At 38.8% G+C, this 11,298-nt stretch overlaps 1 protein-coding gene and 1 long non-coding RNA gene across 5 annotated transcripts; both read left to right on the forward strand.

The window, feature by feature from the left end:
- Positions 1-662: 662 nt before the first annotated feature.
- On the forward strand, positions 663-5,997 carry LOC136280112 (uncharacterized). 4 transcript variants are annotated; one of them, XR_010717133.1, is made up of 6 exons: positions 663-759; positions 1,495-1,568; positions 2,568-2,847; positions 3,879-4,062; positions 4,991-5,088; positions 5,556-5,997. It is a non-coding gene; the product is annotated as an uncharacterized lncRNA (long non-coding RNA). The 4 variants fall into 4 exon arrangements; XR_010717131.1 differs by having other exon boundaries at positions 3,879-5,088; XR_010717132.1 differs by having other exon boundaries at positions 4,991-5,997.
- A 2,774-nt stretch (positions 5,998-8,771) lies between these two features.
- LOC131778812 (uncharacterized) lies at positions 8,772-10,746 on the forward strand. The gene has a single exon (XM_059095274.2). The coding sequence runs from the start codon at positions 8,959-8,961 to the stop codon at positions 9,934-9,936; it is 978 nt and encodes a 325-aa protein (XP_058951257.2). The 5' UTR covers positions 8,772-8,958; the 3' UTR covers positions 9,937-10,746.
- The last annotated feature ends 552 nt before the right edge of the window (positions 10,747-11,298 follow it).

An 11,298-nucleotide genomic window follows, 5' to 3' on the forward strand; every position in this document is an offset into this window, starting at 1 on the left:
GGTTGAAGCTCTGTATAATATACATCACCACGCCAAGAATGAATGAAAGCAAGAGTAAAAGTGAAAAAGGAAACCGTTTCTTAATACCAAATGCTTGCGCGAATAGGAAATCCGCTCGTTTCCCATGGTCGAACGGGGTTGTTTTGGACAGCAACCTTTGCTGATCCTAGGCTTTGATGTAAACTGGTGTGATATAATGTCGATGCTTCCACTTGCACGCAGCGTCCAGTTAAGTAAAGAGTCGATTTTTCCCTAAGTAAACCCGTGGCACTCGAGTTTGAATGTGAACTCTATTGCGTAGCAGGCTCCTTAAATGAGAATTCGAATGTAGCATAGCGATGTGTGCACACCAGTGAAAATGAAGGACACTGGACCTCCTTCCTTGCTTTGATTAGTAGAGCGCGTTGCACGCGGATAAAACTCGTCGCGAAGCTCCCGCATGGCCCATCTAAGGATAAACAAGGGCATTTTATGACTAGGCTACCACAGGTATCTCAGTAAGAAGCCTGTCTAAGGAAATACGAAAGGACACCGGACAAGAGATTTAATAAAGATCGATTAAAGAAGGAAGTTAGTGAGAAAAAAAAATTAAGGATGGAAGGAAGGATGCCAAATTCGCGGCTGTTTGTGCTCTTCCCATAATCCAATAGGAGACAAGTAATAAACAATTATGGCGGACATGTTGGGGATTTGGTCTGCAATTGATACCCTTTGCTACATTATTAATCGAGCTTACTTGAATGTGGAGCTGATAGGAGGGTATGTACATGTACGTATAAGGAAGGAGTTTACGTTATGTAGGATTAAAGAGGCCCCACTAGGGGTTATCGGGATACGGAATATTTGGGTAAAAAATTATAAGGATACGGGATATTTGGGCGGAAAATTAAGGGGATACGGGAAATTATAAAAAGATTCTGGGATATCGAATATTTAAGTTCTCATTTTTTAAAAGAATAAAATAGGTTTATTTGTCGATATAGAAGGCACAAATAGTGAAAAAATTATTTCAAATGCGATTTTTTACATTTTGCCATCAAATATTGTTAATATTGACATTACGTGCGAATATCAGTTCTCGTCCGAGAACAATTCTCCCCCTCTCCTATGGCTTTTTCCATTTTGCACCACTTTCTCGGTGACTCATTGCTTTGAAGTCACCTCAGTATTTTAACAATTCTTCACAGAATGTTACATTAGAGCATACCATTGAGAAGCATGATGTCTTTTTTGCACGTAATTTCTATTTGAAATACGAAATGCCCCTGCCAGTAAAATGTGTTTTTTGTTATCAGGTACCCAAACATATTACGCTCAATGATGTCATCATGGTAACTGGCATAATAGAGATACAAACCATAGGAATTAACGGGATACGGGATATTTTGGCCAAAAATTTTAATGGGATACAGGATACTCAGATCCCCCTAATGGAGCCTTATTAAAAGAAAAAGGATTCAATCCTCATAGAGCTCATTTCAACATTTCTTTCAGCTGAAACCAGAGCTGACTTGTGCCAGCTCCATGATGAAGAGGACATGATTTAGATTTAGGCAACCTTGGCTTGTGTGAGAATCATTTAATTTGAAGCACTCTTTACTGATTGATCCAATGCAAATCTTAGACCTGTGGAAGAAATTAGAATAGGCTTCTGTAAAATTATACATAAGGAGGTTAGATAACAAAGATTTGGAGCTACTATAGAAGAGTGGAGTTCCACCTTGTCAGGGGTCTTCAAAGAACCAAGAACAATGCATTAACTGATTCTGTGGTAATTGATTAAGATCTAAATTGTTAAGTGTTCCTGGATCCTTTAGTTTTGCTTAAATTGTTTTTCAAGTGAAGACTTTCTTCCTGCCATTTTTCATAATGTGATTAATTTTTTGCTTTAACCCTTTAAACCCTTAGAGTGACTAGCAATCAAGAAAATGATCACTAATGTTTAAAAAATTCTCTTTGTCAGCACCTAAATTAATGTACAGAAACAGTATGGAATATATGCCTTTTGATGATAGGGTTTTAATGGGTTAAACAGAGATCAAGTAAGTTAAGCAGGAAGGAAAGGAACATCTGGAAGTGAGTTTAACCTGTGTACTGTGGATTCTCATTGAACACTACCACTTCATTTGGTCAACAATAAATCTATTTGATTCAGAAATAATTATATGACAGAGGATGCTTGGTGTGTTAATGAACACAGCAGATCACCTTGCACAAAGACAATCAAGGAATACTCAAGGCTGAATGTGGCATACCTTCTGAAATGCATTTTTATTCAGAGGAATTTGATTTTGGTATATGGAAGGTTCTGGAATAAAAAAGTGTCAAAATGGTACCTGTAACTAATTGAAAAAAAATAGTTGGAACATTTTACTCAATAACCCTTTCACTCTTGAAATCTCATCAGTAATTCTGATTTCTGTCTGCCATATAATTCTTGTGATTCTAGTTTGGAGAAATTTGTACAGGATCAACTAGTAATCCCTTCATTGATATTTTTCTTTTATTTTCATCACTTGTGCACTTGATATTGTATTACTGTTCTGAGTAGTGGTCTTGTGTTTCAGGCTCAGTTGTTCCATTTCATTCAGACAAAGGAACCTGCTGGCCATGTGATTGCTATGGAAAAGACTTTTATAGCTCAAGTCATCTCAGGCAACACTGGATTCTTTACACCGATTTCAAGCCATGTAAATGTGAAGTTTGCAGCAAGTGCTTTTCCTTTCATTGGTATTTAAAGAGGCACATGACTTAAGCACAGTGGTGAGAAACAGTTTAAATGCCCACAGTGCTCCAAGTCATTTAACTCTCAAAAAGAAGTCCAAAAACACAACTGGCTTCCTACAGGTGTGTTAAAATTTACTAGTCACCCATCACTGTCTTGAAAAACTATCATTCATACTACTTTTTTTCACACAGGCTCATTCTGATCAGGGGATAATTATTCAATAAAGAGAGGTTTTATCAGCTGACTTGATAATTTAAATTGGTGATTGTAAAGAGTATCTAAAGCTGTCAATTCAATCATTAGCCCTTTGCCAGTCCTATTAGCCCTCTGCCATTGACTCTGACCAAGGGTTAACACTCAAAATGTCAGCTTTGGAAAATCTTCATAGGGGCCAATTTACAATTTGATTGCCAAAACCAAATTATCTTGAAATACCCCCTCCCCCCCCCACCAATGCCGCAACACAGTTTCTTTAGATACTTACCCCCTTCATTCATTTGTTGGTAATCATTGATTAGTCTCCTTTGTTGGAGTGGCAGTCATTGGAATGTTAATGTACACATACAAACTCCAAATGATAGCCTCCTGAGTTGATGAACAATCAAGCAATTTTCAGTAGAGTTAAAAGTAATCTGGGGTTGCTTTGGTTTGGCTTTGCTTTGATGTGTGATTGATCCTGAAAACTTGTATCCCTTTCCTAGCCTACTGGATTAAAAAATTCACTGAACTCTGAGTTTTCAGTGATATTTTCCTTTGTTCTGATAAGCTGTTGTGATTGGTTTTGTTTTAACAACACTTGATTGAAATGCACTCTATCAGACAAGACAAATGAAAAGTAGTCCTCAGAATCTAAAATACACTCTCAGAAACTTACCTACATAATTACATACTTGTAGTTAAACTTGTAATAACATCACAGTTCATTTTTACACAAATGTGCATGTGCAGTTGGCAAATTATGAAGACATTAAAGCTTAGCACCTGCAGGTTATAGTTGTGGTCTGGTTAGGCTAGCATAAGGTGTCTTTCAAAATTGTATAAGAGTGTCTTGATTTTAACCCTTTACTCCCAAACATCAGTATGGATATTATTCATACTGTTCTCCATAAATTTCCTAAGGTGCTGACAGGTGTTTCTTGCACACTGGCAGGTGAGAAACCCTATCAATGTAATTACTGTCCAAAGTCATTCTATTTGCTGGATAACTATCAGTACCATGTGCGTCAACACACTGGAAAGAAGCCATATCACTGTGATGTCTGTGGAAAGGCTTTTAGCTATTCCCACAACCTAAACGAACTTAAGAACAAACTCACGGGACATAGAACCTACCGGTAAGTAATTCTTACTGTTCGCGTAAAGGCCGCGACTCCTATTTCGGTCTTGGATCGAATCAGAGAATTCGAAATTGAGGATTGTTATAGCTTGAATTTTCTTTTCTAAACGTTGAGATTTGCGAAGGAGAAATTATTGGCGGTGTTACAGCTTGCAGAACATAGTGTGGAAGCTTCCTTACTCGTCCCCAGTCATCTTCACAACGCGCCTGGCATGGTGGTGCGCTGGGAGAGAAAGGGGTGATGGGAGGAGGTAAGAAGAGAAGGATTCCTCCCCCCCTCGCTTTCTCCTTATCATTACACTTCACCATTCTCGTGTCACGTGTGTGTGTGTGTGACACTTGCGTCCTGAAAAAAATTCGAAATGAGTTGAATTGTTCCATGTTCCTTCACCCACCTTTCTACTTCCTCCGCTCCTTACTCCTCGACTTTTATTCGCGGAAAATGTTGTTTGTCTAGAGAGAATGATTTTTGGACACCTCGTAGGACTCATTGCCCCCCGCCCCCACTCCCTCGAGGAAGCAAATTCCCGTTCACTAAGCAAGGGCTGGTAATTTAGCAGACGGTTGTGACTAGTTGCCCTTTTAGTCTGGCTCATTGTGTTATGCTCCCATCTTCAAACCCTCAGAACTTGCATCAATGTTTCAGCAAAGAACTGAAGTGGCACGTTGTTAACTCGTCTGAGCTGGAATGTAATTGGAAGCTCGAGAGTACCGGAGCTGCCGCAGGTTAATTTGGCAACTTATGGACAACTAAGCTATGGAGCTCTTTACCAGCCGACGAGGAACATTGAAGCTAACATAAAAGCTTACAAAGTTTCAGACAAACATCGAAATTCATAATTTTTTAGAATTATCTTAACTAGAAATAGTTTTAAGATTTTATTCTTTCTTTTTGTGTATATGCATTTTTATTTTTTTACTTGCAGTGGCGTACTTGGGAATCAATCGTAAAACTAAGTGTGTTGATCAGTTTGAGTTAAGGCTTATTTTCTTATGTCTTAAAGACAAGTTAGAAAGGAAATTGGTGAGTGAAGCATCTCCACAATATTGATGTTGTTTTTATTGGCCAGGTTTGCTCCGAGTCCGTCTGTCTTTTCTCTTTGTACTCACTCGGAGAGCCTTATTTTGTTGCGATTTTAAGTGGAGAGAATGATTTCTTTGTATTTTAAATCTCAGACTTAAACAGAAAAGATGGGAACTTCTTTCTCCGGGGAATTTGTTTTCAGTGCAGATGCTGTTTTTTATTAATTTATCGCCAGCAAACTTTAATTCGTCGGTGCTAACCACTTGAAAACAGCTAACCACTGAAAACAGCAATAACTAAAGAGGTTTTCCGGATTGGAAAACTAGTAGTTTCATTTTTTCACTATGTTCTTTGCAGCTTCGCAGACAACTGTCTCTAACAGCACAACTTACGGGAAGTTTGTTTCTATAGTACCAAAGGCAGCGGACAACAAGTTAACGGGATTTCACGTCTGTTTTGTTTCGCAGGAAACTCCATCACACTCGCAACCCACTAACGGCCGGATGGAGATCGACTCCTACGATCAGAAAAACACACCAGCAATACTCGAGGGAGAGTGGGTCTGAGGCTCTCTCCGCCCTAGAAAGGCTATCTGCCTCGATTGGAATGGAGAAGGACCTTTTGGACCAGTCCCTCTCGGCTTGATCAGGACTGAAATTTATAATCTTATAGGAGGAAGGAAGTCTAGAAAGTAGTCTATCGATAGGTGATGTTTATACCGAAAAGTTACGTGAATGTGTAAGTCTTAAGCGACATTTTCTTGGTCATCACTTCTCTCCGACTGGTTCAAAACAACTTGCAATAAAATTACCTCCCAATAACTTCTCAGCTACTATTTTGTTGATTGAACTGATTTCAGCCCGTTAAATCCGAGTATTAGTTTCTGAGTTTAATTTCAAGTTATCTAAAATAAACATGAAATTTAACCACGGAAATGAGTTTGTTTACCGGCTTTATTCTTTTGAGACCTAGTTTTATTTTTAGTTTAGGTTTCTGCCTTCTAATCTCATCAAAGACTCTCCTTACTATTTGCCCCTCAATTCGTGTGATTTTAGTCCCGAGTATTTGGTATTGGATCAACAAATAATCTTCTAATATATATTTCTCTCTAGTGTATACTAAAACAGGGGATAGCATTGAATGCGCGCCCTGATTGGCTACTCAAAATCCGAATATCTTTTGCTATTCACTTCCGAACAACTCGCCCAAACATTGTAATCATTACAGGAATTGATAAGTTAAAATCATCTTTTTTTACCATGTTATCTCACTGTTTTAATACATACGAAAACAAGTATTGACCTCAGACTCGGTGGCTCACCGCTTTGCAGCTCGGTAAATAACCGCCCCTAACTACCTCCAATTCGGAGAATAGTTCTTAATTATCCTCATTACTTGTCTGATAGTGAATTGATATCATAGCCACCATTGGTTTGCTTGTGAGCGAAGAGATAAGGCAGCAGAAAAGCTGAAAGATGGCGATGTCACAGATCAAAAATTCCGTTTCTTGCTCATTCGTGAAATAGACGACATCACGTCGAAGTTAGATGCGCTTGCAAGTCAGCATCTTTTAACAACCATCTGTTACTTCAAACAAGGATAAGAGAGTCTTTTTACGCTGCTGGACGAGGGAAGAGTACTCCATCTAAACGCAAACGCTCTCTCAAGTCCAGGGACATGTTGAGCTGTGCATATGCGATGAGAAACTACTATATATACAGCTCCCGCCACTGTCGGCAATTTGAAAAAGATGCATCTGTCTGCCTTGAGTAATCCACATTAAAGGGCGCTTATCGACGCTAAGGAAGCGTTCAAGGCAGCTTGTCTGGAAGCAACAAAAGCCTTCAACAATTGAACTTTGAGCACAAAAATTTATCTGTTAAATCGGCACTCCTAATCCCTATGGTATCAACGAGCGCTTTTTATTCAACTAATTTATTCGTTTTCTCGTCACCATATTCCCACCGATAGTGTAGCTCCATTTTCTGCCTATAAACACACACACACAATCCATAATTCCTTCAATCGCTCTGACAAAGGGCTAACGCCAGAAATGTCAGCTTTTAAACACTTTACGGTGACCAATTTACTTTATCGACTCAGTTGATAATACTAAATTACCCTGTTATGCTTTCCCATCGACGCAGCACCACTTACCCCCTCAAACTTTGAGTACCACAGATCGTATAAAAACCATGGCTATTCGTGTTGCAGTGAAAATACTGGAGAAGGCAGATTATCCTTAGGACGCAATACCCGCATGCATGTTTCATGGCGAAATGGCGAATGAAAGAAAATTATTCAGTCTTGGGCCAAGGGGGAGGCAAAATCAGTAGAAGTAAGCTGCAATTAGATCTGTTTCTAGGAAGCTTTCACCAACTGGTGCGATTCTCTTAACCAATAAGATGCAATTGTAAAACAATTGTAACCTGGCCATTTGCGTCTTCCCGCGCTTCAGGCAGCTTGTTTGTTTTCGCTCTGAGTTCTCATTGTCTAATGATAACGTAAACCTTGCTCTGATTGGTCGCTTGTATTACTTTAGTTTTGTTTTTTACGACACTCCATCGAAGAGCGCTCTAACCAAATGTGTGATTGATAATTCATAATTTAGCCTCTATTTTTCGTTATGACGCATGAGCTGTTGTTGAATATAGTAACAGTAAATTTCTTTCAGACACAAATCGATGGTTTGGACAATTAAACCGACTAGATCTTTTTAACTCACTAACATACAGCAAAATAATATTGTATTATATGAATTTGCCGAAAAATGGGGTTGCATGGGTTGTACGAGGAATTGTAGAAAAGAATACTTGTCCTAATTACATTCTTTCTGTCAATATTGCTTTAGTGGAGGACATTCTGGAAAAATGCCAATTGGAAATTAATGTAGGAAGGATAAAAAAAAATTGATTTTTAATCAATCCAAGGTGTGACTCGACTTTTATAAAATATTGAAATTTTTATAGTGTTTTCATTTCCATTACGCCTTGCATCTACTGAATTATTTCAGCAACTCGAGACGATTGCAATTTGAAAAGACGAAGCGAATTAAAATTAAATGGTCTGAAAGTTCAAAAAGTATTTATCAAAATTGAAGATTTAGATATTGGCAAGAAAACCAACTATCGATCGTATTCATGGTGACTTGCAACAATAAATTCACTCTTTTTAAATGCTTTTAAATAATATGTTACTATGCTAAGACAGGCTCTTCACAAATCAAGCTGCAAATTTTCAGTTTTGTTTACTTGAGGTTAACAGGATATCCCTCGGTTGATGGACAATTTCATTTTCTCTTGAATAACATGTCAGAGTGATAAATTTTTAATCCAGTTGGAATAAGCGCCATAGATGCGTTTACAAAAGTTCACACTAGGGCTGAAAATTTCCAGAGGACTTTCACAAACTCCCCACATATTTATCGAACCATCTTTAAAGGTAAAAAAATTACAAGTCAACGATACAGGTGAAAAAAGAAGAAAAAGAAAAGAAAAGAAAGAAAAAGCATGGTGGGTTATTTATTCAGAATGGACAGATGATCAATATGTTTGCTTCACCTGTTTTGTTGGGTCACTTTTGCGATCTTCTTCTAGAACTTCCCGTGCGAACATTAACATATTCAATTATTCCGCCTCAGCAATCATACGAGGCTATTTCAACAAAAGCTTTATTATCTTCGCACAGATCGCTATAGCTAGTATTAGTTTGTGGACCTGCACTCTTCAAAGCCATCCGTTTTGAAATTATCAGACGGCTCATTGATAAAGAAAGTTTTCCTTCTCAAAACCTTTGTTTCAAGATTCATAGGTACCTGGATTAATTTTGGATAAGCATTCTCTGTCATTACCAAGTTCTAAACCAGAGAAAATGTCCTCCACATATGCGAACGATTCAGATCGCCATTCTGTAAACGTTTGGCCAGAGCCTTTTCCAGAATGGACCCACGCTATTGAAGAATGGAACTGGATGTGGTTTGCCCACATTTATGGTTTTGCCAGCCTTTTTACTCTCTACACGTTATACGCTGTCTTTTCTCTTTCTCGGTTTCGAAAAATGGCTAATGCGAAACGGAAGGTCCATTTGTTGGTCGTGAGCTGTGCACTGATCACCGCGGGAATCGGGCGGGCTCTTGTTCTTTTCTGGGATCCTTACACCTCGAAGAAATCTTCGTCAGCGATTCAAAATGTTGTTGTTTTTATTTCTTGGGGAATTGCAACAGCTTGTATCACCTCAGCGTTTAGTATAATGCTCTTAATCTTCTTGGAGACGACCAAAATATCTTTGGGACCACCGAAACTTCGAAACCTGCCCCTCTTGGTTTCAATCACGCTCACGAACATCGTTTACGTGACGGTCTCTGATGTTGTGGTTTGGTTTTATCCAGAAGCTAAAGTCATAATTTTTATCTGCCATATTACTTTCGTCATTTGGGGTCTCGCTCTTTCTTTTGGTTATTTCATTGCGGGTTTTCGGATGTGGCAAAATTTGAAGTCCACATTGAAAGCAAGCAACTTCACCGATCCATGCCTTCTTCGGGATGCCGGAAAACTGAAGCGTTTGTTTTTCTTCATGAGTGCAGCTTCTGTTTTTGGTTTGGGTAACTTCTCCATTTCCTTGTACGTAAGCGTTGGAGAGTTTGGTGTTTTTGCTGGCGACAGGTTCGCAAAAAGTTGGCCGTGGTTTTCCACACAAACAATTTTGAGAACAATGGAAATTATTCTTTGTGGTTTGATCTTTGTAATCGCCGCCGACAATCGAAAAAACTACCATCAGGCATCTCCCAGTAAATCCAACTTCACAAGGAACTCAATTGAGCCAGCAACTGAATTAAATAGTGTCGCTTAGCGCAAAGTTAAAAGAACCTCTTACAGGAGTCAACCACTCAAACTGCACAAAGATTAATTATAAACCTTCCATGAAAAGGTGTTCTTTTGAAGTTTACAAAAGTTGATTTTTGATTATTAGATGCTGGGTAAACGCGGATAAATATTGTCGAAGAGCAGGTGTATAACGACCTATATTTTTTTTTTTCGCAGGTTTAATTCGGGTTATATTTTTCCTTTTCATAATTGTGAACGGAAATACTTTTTGGAAGATTTCCATGTAGGAATAGCAAGTTCTACTATTTTTGTTAAATCCAATCCAGTCCGGAAATAAGATGTCTATTGTTAGATCTGTCAGGTGGAAAAATAGATTCTAGTGGGCTCCAGCTGATAAGTTGTTTTAGGAAAATCCTGGGGAATGGAGGAAATCCAAATGCGTGTGAAACTATGGTTAAGTTTTTATTGTTATAATTTAAAAGCATTGCAACATCTATAGGGGCCTTTGAGTGATGGCATGAATTCTAGTAAGATTTGAAATCTTAGCCCGCTCATTGTCCATCAACAAACTGATGATTAAAAAACAGAAATCTGAACAACTCCTCTGATTCGCCAAGAGATAATTTCATGGAGCCCCGCTGGGTGAAGGAAATAGTGTATAACGCAAATTGAAAGTTCTGATCAGGAGAGGTCTTTTCGAGAAAGCAGACCGTATTGTTTCAAGTCTCTTAAGTCATTCATTAAAACCTCCTATTGTGTCTGTCTGTTATCTCTCTTTATTATACAGCTGGCAGCGCCTTTGGGCAATACGAAGCGAATCCTCTGTTTTGAATGGTCCCCGAGGGGGCAAGAGGGGCCCATTGCGGGATTGGCCGCATTGATCCCGCGTAAGAAAAAAAGTGTCGCGTAGCGGACTCACAAAGTTCGCAAATTTTGGAAAATATCGGCGATCAAGTTGCAAAAAGCGGTAGAAGAGAGTAAAACCAAGAAAAACAACAACAACAACAAAAACATAACGACTCTCTCGTAGTTACACCATGGCGAGCTCGTGGATCTACTCTACGCATGAAAATTATAATATACAGTGACTGTACTAAAAGTTTTAATGATCCTGCGAGTCCAAGAAACAGAATTGAGGCGTCATCACCACAAAAGGCCTTTGCAAGCGGTCCGCTATCTTTAATAACATGCAAGTTGTCCCCAGATCTCTAAGGCCGTTCTGACGCCACTAAATCCCCTCTGTGCTCTTTTCTGTGCTTTGCATAGCCATGAGTGGAAGAGGTTTGAGTTGAACATGATGTGAACCCACTTGAGGGGTTCAGTCCCTTAAGTTCGAGTTCTTTTTTCTTTGTACTTACACGACGCTTTCGACATTGCTGGACGAGTA

This window comes from Pocillopora verrucosa, chromosome 4 (genome assembly GCF_036669915.1).
Source record: "Pocillopora verrucosa isolate sample1 chromosome 4, ASM3666991v2, whole genome shotgun sequence".
In the NCBI taxonomy this organism is placed as follows: domain Eukaryota; kingdom Metazoa; phylum Cnidaria; class Anthozoa; order Scleractinia; family Pocilloporidae; genus Pocillopora; species Pocillopora verrucosa.